The following is a 17,972-nucleotide window of genomic DNA, read 5'->3' as shown; positions in this document are numbered from 1 at the left end:
TCAGGCATTGTAACTTTGATCCACTTATCCACCCACACACAGTGCTGCTCAGCTCAACCAAGCTCACCCTAAGTAGTGATAAATTGCTGCAACCGTTTTAACTGCTGGTAAGATGACAGTAAGACTGACTTTGTTCTGTTAACTTTTTAAAATATATTTTCCCTCCCTCATCTTATTCCTACCGTATCACTCCATTCTAGTCCTCTAATGCACCTCTTCCTATTTCACACCCCCTTCATCCTCCCTTCTTCCCCCTCTCCCTCCCGTGTGCCATTCCTCTCATCACTCTGTCTTTCTGTGACCTCTCCATCATCCATCCACCTTCTTCTGTTATTGTTCCCTGTACCTCCTGTGTCCTGCTGGTCCCACTCTCTACCAGTTGTGTGTGTGCCATCTATTGTATGTCTGTGTCGGTGAGAATCCCGCTACAGCGGCGGCGCTCTCTGGGTCCTGTCTCGCCTAAACGCGTCTACAGGAACCTGTCGGTTAGGCTGAGGGGCGGAGAGTCCTCTGTTGCCGGGGAGACAGGCATGCCGAAACATCCATGCAAGGCCACACCCACAGTAAGACATCCTGAGAGAAAATGACTTTTGCATCCATTTTGGATGTTTTATCTTTGCTTTTCTTGAATTGTCTTATATTGTTGTTCCATATTATCACCTAAAGTTACATTTTCTTCCTGCACTTTTCTGCCATGCCCATGAAGATTTACCCTCTTACCCTGTATCCCTCCATGTGCCTGTTTCTCACTCAATCCCCTCTCCTTCTCCTGTGTTAGTATAAGAACCTGTGGGAGGCAGTGGAGAATGAGGACACCCTGGCGGTGCAGAGCCTGCTATTCAGGGACAGAGTGTGTGGCGGAGGAGGAGGATGGGATACAGGGGAGAAGAAAGAGAAGGATTGGGAAAGAGAGAGGGAAAAAGGTGTAAACAGAGTGAGTGAGCAGGGCCTGGTACCTCTGGACGTGGCTGCTCTAACCCAGAACTCCCCTCTGCTGCACGTCTTGACAAAGGCAGGAGCCAGACACAACCCCGTCTGTGAGTCTTACACAGTGACGTACATTGAATCAGTGCAATCAAGAGATGGCAAGTAACAGTTGTACACATTTTTCACAAACAATGGATCATCCAGTACATTAAGACATTATTCTTTTTGGGGTAGTGACTACTAGTGAGTGATCTTTAAATGTAATGTTTACAGATATATCTTGTTCCCACTGTGTAAACAATGCAAAACATGTTTATTATCTCTCCCTCCCTCCCTCTCTCTCTCTCTCTCTCTCTCTCTCTCTCTCTCTCTCTCTCTCTCTCTCTCTCTCTCTCTCTCTCTCTCTCTCTCTCTCTCTCTCTCTCTCTCTCTCTCTCTCTCTCTCTCTCTCTCTCTCTCTCCATCCCTTTCTCTCAGTGTGTTGTCCGGCTGAGTGGTTGTGCAAGCTGGATGCCCTGGTGATGTTGGCCGGCAGGCAGGTGGAGGACAGGAGGGAGGAGCTACTGGGTCGAGCAGGGGTGGAGCCACATGTGCAGGCCGACATCCAGAGACAGCTCCACCTCTGGACCCTACGGCAGCAGCTGTACTGCAGGATGAGGGAAAGCTTCCACCACACAGGTCAGAGGCTAGGGGTCAGGGGTGATGAAGGACAAGTATGATGCACTCAACCCAGTCTCATTGATTCGTTTATGTTATGTACCTTTTGCTCCAAGTCTGTGTTTACTGTCGGTGTCTCTCCATCTCTCCATGTCCCCTAGACCTCCCTGGCCCTCCCAGTAGTGTGTCACTGTTTGTGACCAGTGCCTCTTCCCTGTTTGTGTCCATTCGAGAGCCAACCGGTATCGTCACTGGATTGATCACACACTACAGAGGTGGGGTTCTACTACTCCAACTCTAACATTGGCTCTAATCACTATTGCTATTATGACTCAGTACTCAATATCATAGATACATCGATGTCTCTGTCTCTCTTCCTGTCACCTACAGTGGAATGGAGTACCTCTGCCAACTTCAAGAGCATACTTGGCTCAGCCCATGTGATTGACACTAAGACCCCCATCCATAGCATCACAGGACTCACGACAGTAAGACACACACGACCCCGGTCACATCACCTGAGCCAGAACACCCTGAGGCTAGGAGGCACTTAACCTCAACTGTCTCAGTTACCTGCATAAATGAACAACTACCATGTTAAGTTATTTGCCCTGGTCTGCCTGTTCGTAAGGTTAAGTCATGATGTTAATGTATTGGTGTCTTAGGGAGTGCACTACTTTGTGAGAGTGGCCGCCTACAATGTGAAGGGATGGGGCCCAGCTCAGAGCTCCAGCCCAGTCAGTGCTGCCCCCTCCAGTGAGTAAATGGAACTGCAGACAGCCAGACAAAAGAGCTTTCTGATATTCAATATTATCATCAATGCTCCGAGAAGAAGTTGGCCCTTATCACAGATCAAGAATCAGCTCCCCAAATACCAACCTCAGCCATTTGAAGAAAACAACTGACCTTGGATCAGTGTCTAGGGGCAACTTCATATGACTCCACAGTGAATATCAGTGACCGCTGGTGGGCTCTGTCTCCCTCTGCAGGCTGGATTGAGTGTATGGGGGTGAAAACTCCAAGCAGGAATAAGGAGGCTCTGGTCAGGAGACTGTTGGAGCAGACCAGAGAGCCACACTACAGGGGATACTGTATAGGTAGTGTACTTCTTAAACCATAACATAGATACAGCATCTCAGTTCCGCCTCTCATACAAGGGGAATGAATATACTATTCAAATGATTTGTGTAAGATAAACAGCCTTGTACATTCAATACCTGTATAATAAATGAGAAGGTAAACAGTATCAGTCACTCAAAATAATACTCTGGCTCTTTCACATGGTCCTCCATGTCTGTATGTCTCATTCCTTTGTCCTGTGGACCATAGAGAGCTCGAAGTCCCAGAGCCACAGAAAGCGCCTGTCAATGTCTCGCGGCCTGAAGCAGCTCTTCCAGTCAGCCACCAAGTTTGTCCGTCTCCTACAGAGGTGAGACAGCAATGCTCCTCACCCAACAACTCTGTCTCTCTGCCACTAACATCTCACATAGTTACATTTAGAGAAAGATTACACTCTGTTTCTGTCCCCTCAGTATTTCCCCTACTCTTTGAACAAGTGTTTCAGTCCCTTTCAGCCCTCTCTTTCTTGCACCTACCTCTCTATTCAGTCTTCCCTCCTTAGGATGAAACTAATCTTATTCTATCCTCTGTTCTTCCTCATTGTCTCATTGTTAGGGGTGTATACCTGGCAACTGTGTTCTACAACAAGGAAAACATCCTGGTCACAGCAGATGACCAGCTCCCATTGGTGGAGATCCAGTGCTGCTCCACCTCCATCACTCAGGACTTCCTTTGGTTCGCCAAGGTTAGCTGTCAATCAAATTGAATACATTGGAATGTAAACCTGTGTGAAATATATGTTCCAAAGTTATATTGTCTCTTTTCTATCTTTCTATCCCTCTCTCTCTTTCTTACAGTTGTCCTGTGCGTGGCAACAGGTGCCCTGGCTCCAGCAGGCCCTCTCCTCCGCTCTCTCCTCCTCTTCATCACTCCTTCAGAACAGGCACAATATCTTGCAGGCTGTAGCACAACTACAGGTGAAAAAAATATATAATTTACACTAATAGGTCACTGTACATGGCCTTCTCATCAAACAAGCACCTAGCAAAGATGAAGAGACAACATTTTCTGTAAACTTTCTCTTTCACTGCCTGTTTCTCGTTGACTTTCCTTTTCAATCTTTCTCTTTATCCTGATATTTCATACTTTTCTCCCTCGCTCCTTCCCTGCCTCTCTCTGCAGTCCTCTCTGGGGACAGTAGACTTGGGGCAGGTGTACTATGAGCCTCTGAAGGACAGGCAGGGTAACGTTCTGCTGGTGACGGTGAGGGATTGTGCGGCCCACACCAAACCCCCTGACCCCCCTCTCCACTGGGTCCCCCTGGCCTTGCTGGAGAAGAACCAGAGCAGGACCCCTCTACTCCCAGAGCCTACTGCCATGGACACCCTCACAGAGCAGCTCAAGGTGACCCTTCCTGGCTGGGCCACTATGTGCTTGTGTTTATATACAGTAGTAAGGCTTCTTATTATGCTAATACAACAATGCCTTTCTCTGTGTCCCTCACCAGGAGAAGCTGTCCTTCCACAGACGCAGTGTCCAGTGGGCCCAGCCTGGCCTGTACGTGGGCATCTTGAAGCTGTGCAGCACAGTGGAGCAGATCAGGGTTCTAGTGCCCCAGAGGCTGCCCAACCTGCTATGCCACGCCAGAGTGCGCCACAATCCCCATGTGTCCCGGTAACACAGCTAACACACTACCACTGAGCTTACCACTGAGTTTAGTATGCACTACTGCGTACAGACTGACTTTTAAACTGTTCTGACCTGGTATAGCCGATGATGAAATGGAATACTGTATAATACTTATAATGAAGTGTGTCCTCAATGTTTGCCTAGTGTTTTTAAGGATTACTTACTGGTCAAATCAGGTCATTGCTAATGATAGTTCCTTGTGATGTGTCTTGGGCTGCATTTTTGTTTTAGAGATTAATGGGCGTGGTTACAATGCCACAACATCTTAACAGCCAATGAGGACACAGAGGGTGAGGATGAGACCTCGATGGACAGCTCTGGGCTGGGGGAGTTTGTGAGGTCACTCAGGGCCGCTGTCACTCTCTTGTTGACAAAGCTCAACATCCCCCTCTACAGGGTAACCATGGTTTCACTTACTCTTCAACTCACATGCTTTTAGATCTAATTTAAATGATATAATGTATCATGTCATACACCTCTCTTACCTCTTCTTGACTTCTCTCTATTCTTTTCTTTTTTCTTTTTCTCTCTCTCAATGTTCTTCACCTCTCGTCCTCATCCTCTGATCATCACTCCTTTCTCCCTGCTCTCCTCTCCTGCAGGCATATCAGTACGGTGTGTACACTCGGGAGCTGCTGCAGTTTGGGGATAAGATGTCCATGCTGGTCTTGCTGCCCCCCAGTGAGGACTTCAGCTCTAGCTACTGGCCCCTAGTGGGCACCAAGGAACCAGGCCTCACAATGCCACTGCAGATCTTTGAGCTGGGTACGTATTGGTGCCAGGGTTGGGTTTAAGTTTCAAGTTTTTATTGTCATGCGCACTAGTACAGTGAAACGCCTTTTTTGCTTGCTCTTTCCCAACAATGCAGTAATCAATATCAGTAGTACTATACAAAAATAAATACAAAGTAAAGTAATATACAGGGTCAGTTCCTGGGTCAGTTACATTACCATATTTACAATGTGCAGGGATACTGGAGTGGTAGGGTTAGATATGTATAGGGGTAAGGTGACTAGGCATCAGGATACATGATAAACAGAGTAGCAGCAGCCTATATGATGATTGTATGTGAGTGTGTGTGCGTGTGTGTAGAGTTAGTATGAATGTACAGTATGTGCGTGTTATGTGTGTGTGAGCAAATGAAGTGTGTGTGTGTGTGTGTGTGTGTGTGTGTGTGTGTGTGTGTGTGTGTGTGTGTGTGTGTGTGTGTGTGTGTGTGTGTGTGTGTGCGCGCGCTTGCCGTGCGGAGGTAGAGAGAACAGTCTATGGGTTGGGTGGCTGGAGTCTTTAACAATTTTCCGGGCCTTCCTTTCACACCGCCTGATATACAGGTACTGGATGGCAGGCAGCTCGGCCCCAGTGATGTACTGGGCTGTCTGCACCACCCTCTGTAGCACCATGTGATCGAGGGCAGTGTAGTTGCCATACCAAGCGGTGATGCAGCCAGTCAAGATGCTCTCAATGGTGCAGCTGTAGATCTTTTTGATGATTTGAGGGCCCATGACAAATCTTTTCAACCTCCTGAGGGGGAAGAGGCGCTGTCACGCCTTCTTCACGACTGTTTGTGTGTGTGTGGTCCATTTTAAGTCCTTAGTCATTTGGACACCAAGGAACTTGAAGCTCTCGAACCGCTCCACTGCAGCCCCGTCTCGATGTGGATGAGGGCGTGCTCGCCCCCCCGTTTCCTGTAGTCCACAATTAGCTCCTTGGTCTTATTGACGTTGAGGGAGAGGTGCATGGACAACATAGAGAATATAAGATGTGTTATGCCATTTATGTTTTTGCTCAGAGGAAACTGTCGGTGGTCAGTTGATGTGCTTAGATGTTTCTCTTTATTTTCTGTTTAATCCTCACGTCTCACAGTGCACTTCTGGACGTACGAGCAAGACTTCCTGTCTCAGTACTGTCAGGTCTGGGTTCGGTTGGAGCTGGACGCCCATCTGTCCCAGCAGGCTTTGCGAGAAGCTCTGGACACTAAGGAGGTGCAGGAGGCCAGAGGCCGTCTTAGTCACATCACTCAGCTCTCACAGGTAGACTACCCATAGAGAGTCATGAAATAGATATCAAAGGAGGACAGTATGTGTGTATGAGAGGGAATAAGCCCTCTATTAGAACTCTCACCCTTGCCTCTCTGTCCCTTTGCCCTGTTTAGAGTCTTGAGGTGGTGTGGCGCGAGGCCAGGTGGATCATGGATGTCCTGCAGTGTGTCCGCTCTAAACAGTGTGTGGGGGCGGTGCCTCTGGGCCTGGTCATGGGAGGAGACCCACCTGCCCGCCCAGACGATGAGGAGGATGACAGGGCTACCACCAGAGTCTGGCCCCAGTGCATACTCTCTCAAAATAAAATATCAGGTGACTTGTTAATGTAGTAGATGTAGTTGATTAATTATTCAATGTATTTGATTGAAGCATTAGAGAGCAGGCAGGGGTGAGAAGAAAATCATTTTATATTGTGATGCACTTAATTCCACAGTTTAATATTCAGTTACTTCCTTTGTCCGTTTGAAGTAACTAACTCTCATTTCTGTTGGCCCTCTCCTCTCACTCCCTCTAGAGAGCATTACCTGTACTGTTACAGACATTGGTGTCAGCGGTGGGATCTCTGAGCCAATATTTATCCCGGGGGTCAATGAAGAGGCTGTCTGTTTAATGGAGGGGACTAGCAAAGGGGGGTACCCCGTGGACCTCAGTGCCCAACAGCCTGTTGTGGCGTTCAACAGCCTGGATCAATCAGGAGTTGGATTCGACAGTGTGACCCAATCAGAAGTGGTAGATCATGACAGTGGAGAACTGGAGTATCCCCACAGTTTTGTCAGTGATGTGATCCCGCCTCTACCAGAGCTGGACATCATCTTCCCCACACTGAGTCTGATAGACGAAGAGAGGAAGGAGGACCCTGTACCTGGGGGGATGGATATGTTAGACAGTTTAAGTCTTGGAGTCGGTGAAAGCGAGGCTTTCTTTGGACTAAACTCCGACTTGATGAGTGGACCTAAGGGTTGCTCTCTCTCTGATGTGCATCATGATACGAACACACTGACAGCAGGCCTTAGTTTAGGAGACAGAACCTGTGCAGATACACTGTTCTCAGGTCATTTAGATGGGCTGGCCACATCTGCCCCTCCTCCCATTGTGAGGACCACCCCTGCCCAAAGCTGGGATTTACCTACAGAGGACACTGTGATACATGATGACAACAGGGGGAGCAGCATGCCAGCCAGGAGCCGTGTGGAGTGGGTGAACTCCTCTAACCAGGCATCCTGATGTATCCAGATATTGTTATGACTGAACGTTACACCAAAATACAACCAATTCTCAACAAATTCTTAATATGCTTTCAGTGCCTTTAAGCAGGTGTGGCAACCGATGGGATATTCATGGTTGTTTTCTCAACACATTATCTTACTCTCTGTAGTTGTTCCAGTGGTGAAATCACTTAATGCACACCAACCACTACTATGTAGAATTCATTTCAAAATTGTCGCACAACATATTCAAACCATGGGGCAAGGATGAAACTCACAAATATTACCTGGTATCCCACAGCTGTAGACATTCCCAGCTGAATTGTTGTGTGTATTTGTAATGGGGAATTATTTGATTAATTTGTCTCCTGTATTTGATTTACTGTACCTAAGTACTGATGTTCCTACCTTTGACCTGTTTAACTGCCAGTATCAAATGTCTGCCAGTATTGAATGTTATGGTTAAAGTTTGATGCCACACTGAGCCTGAAGCCGCTGATGTTGTGTCTTCCTCCCAGCCTCTCAGGCTGGTGTTTACAGAACATTTGGTACTGTCGGATTAGAATATAAAGGGCCTGTCTCCAAGAGGCCCGCTATACATTTTCTGTGCTTCTGTACGCGAGATGTCTCCCTGTTGCAACTTGTATTAACCTGAATTGATTTATGATTGACTATATCCACAACTGCTCTTCTCTTTTGTTCAACTGAAAATACTCTTTACAGTATTTTACTCTATTAACCTGTTTGCACTTTTGTCCTTTTAACACACAACTAGCTAGTCTACAGTAAAATCAGTTGAATGGTTTATCTTCATGAAATGACCAAATAAAAATATTTTCAGCTGTATTTGTGTTGTTCCACATTTTATTAACAAGACAAAGGGTTAGCTATCTTTTTTTACATGATCCTTTTCAGAAACGTGTGTGTATTTGAGAAGAATACATAGGCCAACTGGGTATTAAGGTGAGGATATGTGTGAGGATATCAATTCAAAATGCCAATATTAAAAGGTCCAATGCAAACGTTTTTATCTCAATATCAAATCATTTCTGGGTAACAATTAAGCACCTTACAGTGAAGGGCAATTTCTCAAGCAAGAATTTTGCTAGGACTGTCTGGGAGTGGTCTGTGGGGAGGGTAAAACAGAAAATAAGATGTTATTGGCAGAGAGGTTTGGAACTCTCTTTCTTATTGGTCTATTAACTAATTTACCACACAGTGATGTCACCATGGAAGGCCATCCCACAAAAACAAGCAGAAATTTCAGGCAATCTTTTCAAACAGCTCATACACTAAAAGGGCATTATCATCATTTTCACAGTATTATTCCAAAGTCATAGTGTGGAAATATACACTCAGTGGCCAGTTTATTAGGTACACCCATCTAGTGTACCCCCTTTGCTTACAGAAAAGCCTGAATACTTCGGGACATGTAAACGTTGCTGAATTGGAATCATGAGACCTAACGTGTGCCAGGAAAACATTCCTGTGGGGGATTTATTATTCTCATAATTGATGGGATGACTAACTTAGAAAGAATGCATTCTGGACTGTGCTGATGTGGGTTGTGTCACCTGGCAAGCTGTGATTGATGTGAAGAGCTGTTTTAAGGGGTAAAATGAGATAAGAATTTGTGTCTCCAAATACTAGACTATACTGGTCCTTTGTGATCTGTGAACCATCCTTGGACGTAGGAATGGTGTCTAGGGGAGCTGGCTCTTCTCACCATGACAGGTTGTTATGATAAGAACTTATGCCTGGCAACAGGGGTGCGCCAACGGATTGGCTGAGTAAGTCTAAACCACGCTCAGTCTCTACTCTGATTGGCCAGCAGAGAGGTGGGAACTCTCTCTCTGTCAGAGTATTTGAGGAAGAACCTGTAACAATGGATTAGTTCTCTGAGTGCCCTGCGAGGTATTTCATCGGACCCGTATATACGAACATCATATTTACCATTGAAGGTTTTGCATTAATTAAAATACTAGTCTATTTAGAAGACGTGTATTGACCTCTTTTGTTCCTAATACCAGATTTGAATTGATGCAACTTAACAATTGGTGACCCCGACGTGATCTGGTAAAGGGACTTCGCTGGGTATTGTCCGGCCCATTTGGTCATCTCTGTCATTGGACGGTGTGTTTCACAAAGAGTCCGGACTACTAAAAAAGGTAAGCAGAAACCTATTGTTATATAACTAAAGTTCTGCACATTGGCTTTATCCAAATTAATTTTGTGAAACACCTGTTTGATGTAAGTGAACTAAATTATGAAACTATTATGAGTAGATAAGCACAATATTCATTTCCAAGATGGCGTAGCAGTACGGTCGCTTTTATTTTTCGTCCTGTGTAAATATCCCGTTTCTTGTTTTTTTGTCCATATTTCTAAATTTTTTACTTTCATTCTTTAACTAAATATACTCTCCTGCAACCCGCCTCACCCAACGTGGAAAGGATTCTATTATTTCTTTATAACTTTCATCAAGAACCGTAAGCTGAAACGTGTGTAGCCGCAATCTGAATTGGCTACCTGCTATTAGTTACCGTTAGCGTCTTCACCACTGTCCGTGGCCTACACTATCCACCAGCCAGCTCTAGCTAGCCTGGACAATTCGTCGGCCAGTCTGCACAGCGTGCTATCGACCCAGCGTGCTATCGACCCATAGCTTATTGGACTTTCTGCCGGAATCACTGGACCCTAGCGCCGGATCATCACAACCAGCTAGCTAGCTGCAACTAAATGGCTACCTGTTATTAGTCACCGTTAGCGTCTTCACCATTGTCCGTGGCCTACACTATCCACCAGCCAGCTCTAGCTAGCCTGGACAATTCGTCGGCCAGTCTGCACAGCGTGCTATCGACCCAGCGTGCTATCGACCCATAGCTTATTGGACTTTCTGCCGGAATCACTGGACCCTAGCGCCGGATCATCACAACCAGCTAGCTAGCTGCAACCTGTTGTTGGCTGATTACCATTACCATTGCCATATAGCAAGCACCAGTTAGCCTTGAGCTAGCCTGCTAGCTCCCTGCTAGCTGTGCTGAAGCACCAATTTGAACTGCTCTCGGACTCACATATTGCTGTTCACTGGACCTTATGATCACTCAGCTGCACAGCTGATGCCTGCTGGACTGTTCCTTTACACGGTACTCTGTCCTGTTTATTCTGTTTAGTCTTAGCCCAAACGTTATCGCTATTTCCAGTTGTGTCTTAGCTCTCTCTAATAACACGTGACTGCTTTATGCCTCTCTCCCATGTCAATTATGCCTTGCCTATTGCTGTTTGGGTTAGTTCTTATTATACAATTTCAATGTAGAACCCCTAGTCCCTCTCAAACTGTCTCATATAGTTCCTTTGTTCCTCCCCCCATACACGCCGAGACCGGCTCAATCGATGCCTCCAATGACGCTATCTCTTTCATTGTTACCCAACACTTAGGATTACCTGAACTGTACTCATATCCTTCCATATCCTTTTCTGTACATAATGCCCTGAATCTTTTCTACAACGCCCGGAGAACTGTCCCCTTTATTCTATGTACCCAACGCACTAGAAGACCAGTTCTTAAAGCCTTTAGTCGTATCCTTATTCTAGTCCTCCTCTGTTCCTCTGGTGATGTAGAGGCTAACCCAGGCCCTGCAGCCCCCAGTATCACTCCTACTCCCCAGGAGCTATCATTTGTTGACTTCTGTAACCGTAAAAGTCTTGGTTTTCTGCACATAAATATCAGAAGCCTCCTTCCTAAGTTTGAGTTATTCACTGCGTTAGCACACTCCGCCAACCCTGATGTTCTAGCAGTGTCTGAATCCTGGCTTAGGAAGGCCACCAAAAATTCTGAAATTTCCATCCCCAACTATAACATTTTCCGTCTAGATAGAACTGCCAAAGGGGGTGGAGTTGCAATCTACTGTAGAGATAGCCTGCAGAGCTCCATCATACTATCCAGGTCTGTGCCCAAACAGTTTGAGCTTTTACTTCTAAAAATCCACCTTTCCAGAAATAAATCTCTCACTGTTGCCGCTTGCTACAGACCCCCCTCAGCCCCCAGCTGTGCCCTGGACACCATATGTGAATTGATTGCCCCCCATCTATCCTCAGAGTTCGTACTGCTTGGTGACCTAAATTGGGATATGCTTAATACCCCAGCCATCCTACAATCCAAGCTAGATGCCCTCAACCTCACGCAAATTATCAACGAACCTACCAGGTACAACCCTAAATCCGTAAACATGGGTACCCTCATAGATATCATCCTGACTAACTTACCCTCTAAATACACCTCCGCTGTCTTCAACCAGGATCTCAGCGATCACTGCCTTATTGCCTGCGTCCGTAACGGGTCCGCGGTCAAACGACCACCCCTCATCACTGTCAAACGCTCCCAAAAACACTTCAGCGAGCAGGCCTTCCTAATTGACCTGGCCCAGGTATCCTGGATGGATATAGATCTCATTCCGTCAGTAGAGGATGCCTGGTTGTTCTTTAAAAGTAATTTCCTCTCAATCTTAAATAGACATGCCCCATTCAAAAAATACAGAACTAAGAACAGATATAGCCCCTGGTTCTCCTCAGACTTGACTGCCCTTGACCAGCACAAAAACATCCTGTGGCGTACTGCATTAGCATCAAATAGCCCCCGTGATATGCAACTTTTCAGGGAAGTTAGGAACCAATATACACAAGCAGTTAGGAAAGCAAAGGCTAACTTTTTCAAACAGAAATTTGCATCCTGTAGCACTAACTCCAAAAAGTTTTGGGACACTGTAAAGTCCATGGAAAATAAGAGTACTTCCTCCCAGCTGCCCACTGCACTGAGGCTAGGAAACACTATCACCACCGATAAATCTACAATAATCGAGAATTTCAACAAGCATTTTGCTACGGCTGGCCATGCTTTCCACCTGGCTACCACTACCCCGGCCACCAGCTCTGCACCCTCCGCTGCAACTTGCCCATGCCCCCCCCGCTTCTCCTTCACACAAATCCAGACAGCTGATGTTCTAAAAGAGCTGCAAAATCTGGACCCCTACAAATCATCTGGACTAGACAATCTGGACCCTTTCTTTCTAAAACTAGCCGCCGAAATTGTCGCAACCCCTATTACTAGCCTGTTCAACCTCTCTTTCGTAACGTCTGAGATCCCCAGAGATTGGAAAGCTGCCGCGGTCATCCCCCTCTTCAAAGGGGGTGACACTCTAGATCTAAACTGTTACAGACCCATATCCATCCTGCCCTGCCTTTCAAAAGTTTTTGAAAGCCAAGTCAACAAACAGATCACCAACCATTTCGAATCCCACCGTACCTTCTCCGCTATGCAATCCGGTTTCCGAGCTGGTCATGGGTGCACTTCAGCCACGCTCAAGGTCCTAAATGATATTATAACCGCGATCGATAATAGACAGTACTGTGCAGCCGTTTTCATTGACCTGGCCAAGGCTTTCGACTCTGTCAACCACCGCATTCTTATTGGCAGACTAAATAGCCTTGGTTTCTCAAATGACTGCCTCGCCTGGTTCACCAACTACTTTTCAGATAGAGTTCAATGTGTCAAATCGGAGGGCCTGTTGTCTGGACCTATGGCAGTCTCTATGGGGGTGCCACAGGGTTCAATTCTTGGGCCAACTCTTTTCTCTGTGTATATCAATGACGTCGCTCTTGCTGCTGGTGACTCTCAGATCCACCTCTACGCAGACGACACCATTTTGTATACATCTGGCCCTTCATTGGACACTGTGTTAACAAACCTCCAAACGAGCTTCAATTCCATACAACACTCCTTCCGTAGCCTCCAACTGCTCTTAAGCACTAGTAAAACAAAATGCATGCTCTTCAACCGAACGCTGCTTGCACCCGCCCACCCGACTAGAATCACTACTCTAGACGGGTCTGACCTAGAGTACGTGGACAACTACAAATATCTAGGTGTCTGGTTAGACTGTAAACTCTCCTTCCAGACTCACATTAAGAATCTCCAATCCAAAGTTAAATCTAGAATCGGTTTCCTATTTCGCAACAAAGCCTCCTTCACTCATGCTGCCAAACATGCCCTCGTAAAACTGACTATCCTACCGATCCTTGACTTCGGCGATGTCATTTACAAAATAGCCTCCAACACTCTACTCAGCAAATTGGATGTTGTCTATCACAGTGCCATCCGTTTTGTCTCCAAAGCCCCATATAATACCCACCACTGTGACCTGTACGCTCTTGTTGGCTGGTCCTCACTACATATTCGTCGCCAAACCCACTGGCTCCAGGCCATCTATAAATCACTGCTAGGCAAATCCCCGCCTTATCTTAGCTCATTGGTCACCATAGCAACACCCACTCGTAGTCTGCGCTCCAGCGGGTATATCTCACTGGTCATCCCCAAAGCCAACACCTCCTTTGGCCGCAATTCCTTCCAATTCTCTGCTGCCAATGACTGGAACAAATTGCAAAAATCTCTGAAGCTGGAGACACTTATCTCCCTCACTAACTTTAAGCATCAGTTGTCAGAGCACCTTACCGATCACTGCACCTGTACACAGCCCATCTGAAATTAGCCCGCCCAACTACCTCATCCCTATATTGTTATTTATTTTGCTCATCTGTACCCCAGTATCTCTATTTGCACATCATCTCTTGCACATCATTCCAGTGTTAATACTAAATTGTAATTATTTTGCACTATAGCCTATTTTATTGCCTTACCTCCATAACTTGCTAAATTTGCACACTGTATATTAATTGTATTTCTGTTGTATTTTTTTTGATTTTTGTTTTGTTTTACCCCATATGTAACTCTGTGTTGTTGTTTTTATCGCACTGCTTTGCTTTATCTTGGCCAGGTCGCAGTTGTAAATGAGAACTTGTTCTCAACTGGTTTACCTGGTTAAATAAAGGTGAAATAAAAAAATAAATAAAATATTGTGACATGCAAACCTTTGGTGAATGTGATGTTAAACCATGGTACCAGAGAGTATTTGTGCTACCGGCAAGGTCCGTAACTGTGGGATACGGCTAGGTTCAGGAGACAATACTGACATCTATCGGCAAGGTCCGTAATTGCGAGAATACGGCTAGGTTCGGAGATAAAGGGAATAATTGACTTAAGTAATTGCTATCGGCAAGGTTCGTAACTACGTGGATACGGCTAGGTTCGAAGAATTACACCGGCAAGGTCCGTAACTACGAGGATATGGCTAGGTTCGAGAAATTTTTGATAAATACTAGCGACTGGCAAGGTCCGTAACTTCGAGGGTATGGCTAGGTTCAGCTGAGTATTTTGAAGATAGTAGAGGAGGCTGTGTGCCCAAATAGAAGAGGCTGTGTGCCCAAATAGATTGTGTGTGGAGTGTAAGTGTGTCATTTATGACTGTGTGACATATTTGACTGTGTGATAGGATTATGACTGTATATTGTGAGTGAGTGCGATAACTGTGTACTATTTTTGCTGTGTGATAACTGTATACTACGTTTAACTGTGTAACGTTAACAAAAGACACCCATAGGAGGTACTATAAAAAGTTAGACAGTGCGAGTGTTGTCGTATGCATGAGAGTGTGAATGATAAACCTGTATACCTTGATAGAAAACTAATTGGGAATCAAATACGTCTGTGGCTGTCCAAACTGTATAATTTGGGGATAACTGTTGGGTTTGTGGTTGCTTAAACCATATAACCCGTTAATAACAATTAGGAACATAAAGCTAAAGTGATGAATTGTGTGACTGAACTGAAACATTTGAGCTGATATGATTGAACTGTGGCGTTTGGTGTTAGACATAGCATAATACTGGTTTTAGGTGCTTGGGTTGAGGCTTTTTGGTAGATTATTTGATGTAACGTTTGATGTTTGACCCTGCAAAATACTGGTTAAACAATTAGACTGAAATAATTCAGTTTATCGTTGAAATATAAATATGCACCAACTTTAACTAATTAGGTGGGAATTATTTGATTTAAATAAATAGACTAAAGTACCTTAAATAACGGCAGAATATTGGAAACACTAGCTCCTCAAAAGAGCCTCTTCCCACTGGACACGGAAAGAGAGAGTTGCGAAGGGAGGGGCTGGAGACAGCGAAAGTGTGGCTTTTGGAGCCATGATAGACTGGGAGTTGGCTGGGAACACCACGGGGCGATTGTTTGAGAGGTACCTATAAATTTATAACGATATATACGTATGGGCTTGCTCACCCGAACGTAGACGTACATCATGGGTGAGAAAGTAGAGAATATTTACATTTGCGGTAATTGGCAGACGCTCTTGTCCAGAGCGACTTGCAGGAGCGATTGGGGTTGAGTGACTTGCTCGAGGGCACATCGGCAGATTTTTCGCCTGGTCGGCTCGGGGATTGGAACCGGCGACCTCTCGGTTGTTGGCGCGGCGCTATTGGTCACTAAGCTGCCTGCCGCCCCATATGAGTTTAAGGTTGTGGCGTTGTTTGATCATGTGATAAGGTTTAATGGGTAATCGGACCATAACTAAAGTGGTTATAGAAGTAATGTATAAATAGTAGTAGAGCCAATAGAGGGTTCCATTGAACTTATGTTTTGTTGGGCATTTAAATGACATAAGGTGAAATATGTGTGTATGAGGGAATTCAACGGTTGGGATGAATGGTAACCGGATACTACTTAATATTTGGTTGGTTAATGCTAAATGGAAGATTTGGAGCGTGGTTGGGGGTTAAAAACTCACTTATTCAATAGAGAATGGTTGAAGGGAGAGATAGCATTACTTTTTGTTGCTGAATGAGGTGAAAGCTAGTGCGACTTTCATTTGGTGACGTCATTTGCTCTATGAACTGGAAGTAGTTACTTTGAGAGCATCGCAGATGGTGTGGAATGCCTGGCGATGTATGTAGTGGGTTCCTGGTTCGAAAACAGGTAGGGACAGTGAGTAAAGCTTTCGCAGTGGGGCTATATACCTAGATTACTATGTGGATTGAGAAATGTGAAAGGTTGAATTAGATAGCTTAAATAGAAGTATTCTAGAAAGGTCTATGAAAATATGTTATAAGGACACCATGCGCTTTCCCCGAAGGAGCAAGGGGAGCGGGGAGAGAGAGTTCAAATGATAGGAACATTTACATTTTACATTTACGTCATTTAGCAGACGGAACATCATTAAGTGTATGCTTATCAACGATATCAACTATTTGTTGTATTGATTGGGGCCGAATCAGAGAGAACGGTTAAAGAGATTGAATAGCGAACTGAAATGGGTTAGCGGGAAAATACAAAATAGTTGGAAAATTTTAGAACGATAATTCATTTTCGTTACGGGGAAGCAAGTGGCATTGGCTGTTGTGATGGGGGAATAGCGCCAGCCTGTGGTGGGTTCTGAATTTGTTATAAATAAATTTATATTTTAAACTAAAGTGATGGAATAGACTACAATTATAACATCAGAAAAAGGGCAATAAAATAATTCGTAATAGTTATTATAATTATTATTGATAGTTATTGCAGTTATTATCATTGATTCAGTAATGATAGAAGGGTAGAGAGGAAATAGGCAGGTTAAGGGTAGAGTTAGATAGAGAGAAAGAGGCAGGAAGAGCTAGAGAAAGTAAACACAGAGAGTTTAAACACAGGGAGTTGAAGAGATTAGAAGACTATAATAAGCCAGGGAAGAGAGAGTGGTTAGATGATGAGGAAGGGGATGACTAGTACCCTTTGATAGCCTTGCCGAACCCAAGGGCTGGGGAGGAGCATGCACCAGACACACTGGATGTATATAGGGCGTGGACACAGCGAGATGTAGTGAGAGCTATAGAGGGTGTAGTGCACCCTAAGAGAGGAGAGGGGTCAGAGGAACCCATTGATACGGGGTGGGAAGTGTTTGAATTGGAAACAATTGAATTGGCTCTGCAGCAAGAACAGAAACCATACCTCACCTTAACAATATTGGGGGAAAATATTAAATTCTTGTGTGACACAGGGGCATGTCGAACAGCAATCTGTGTAGCCGACATACCCAAAATAATTAGAATGAATGGGGAAAAAATCACGGTACGCTCGGCCTCGGGCCATCAATTTATGGAGCGATTATCAGCCCCTGTGACTTTACAACATGAAGATTCAGGGGGAGAGGTATGCATACCTGTACTGGTATCAAGCCTGTGCCCAGTAAATTTACTAGGAAGGGATGCCATGACTCGGTTGAACGTAGCTGTGAAGCCTACGCTGAGGGGTATGAAGGCATATGTCGTAAGGGATAATATGGTATTGAGCGGGGAGGGAAAACCATGCTATTGGTATAGCCAGGATCTGCTAAGAGGGGGACTTGCAGACATACCGAAAGCACTAATAGACCTAGGAAATGAGTTAGTGATTGGATCAACTAAGATGACAGTAGATGACTTACACTGTACAGTATGGTGTAATGAGCACCCAGGCCCTAAC

The 17,972-nt window shown here is 45.2% G+C and overlaps 1 protein-coding gene across 1 annotated transcript; it reads left to right on the top strand.

The window, feature by feature from the left end:
- Positions 1-401: 401 nt before the first annotated feature.
- On the top strand, positions 402-7,595 carry LOC311148225 (ankyrin repeat and fibronectin type-III domain-containing protein 1-like; the record flags this gene model as incomplete). Its single annotated transcript, XM_084185119.1, is given in 18 exon segments — positions 402-563; positions 779-1,037; positions 1,405-1,605; positions 1,746-1,859; positions 1,975-2,072; positions 2,250-2,340; positions 2,574-2,681; positions 2,914-3,013; positions 3,259-3,388; positions 3,501-3,620; positions 3,826-4,047; positions 4,151-4,317; positions 4,564-4,567; positions 4,571-4,729; positions 4,935-5,097; positions 6,196-6,362; positions 6,485-6,683; positions 6,886-7,595. Coding segments are annotated over 18 exon segments (3,174 nt in total).
- Between the last annotated feature and the right edge of the window lie 10,377 nt (positions 7,596-17,972).

The sequence above is a fragment of the Coregonus lavaretus genome, assembly GCF_964263955.1.
Source record: "Coregonus lavaretus genome assembly, chromosome: 2".
Classification (NCBI taxonomy): Eukaryota; Metazoa; Chordata; class Actinopteri; order Salmoniformes; family Salmonidae; genus Coregonus; species Coregonus lavaretus.
Note: the sequence above shows the minus strand (reverse complement) of the source record. Positions and strands in the feature narration are given on the sequence as shown.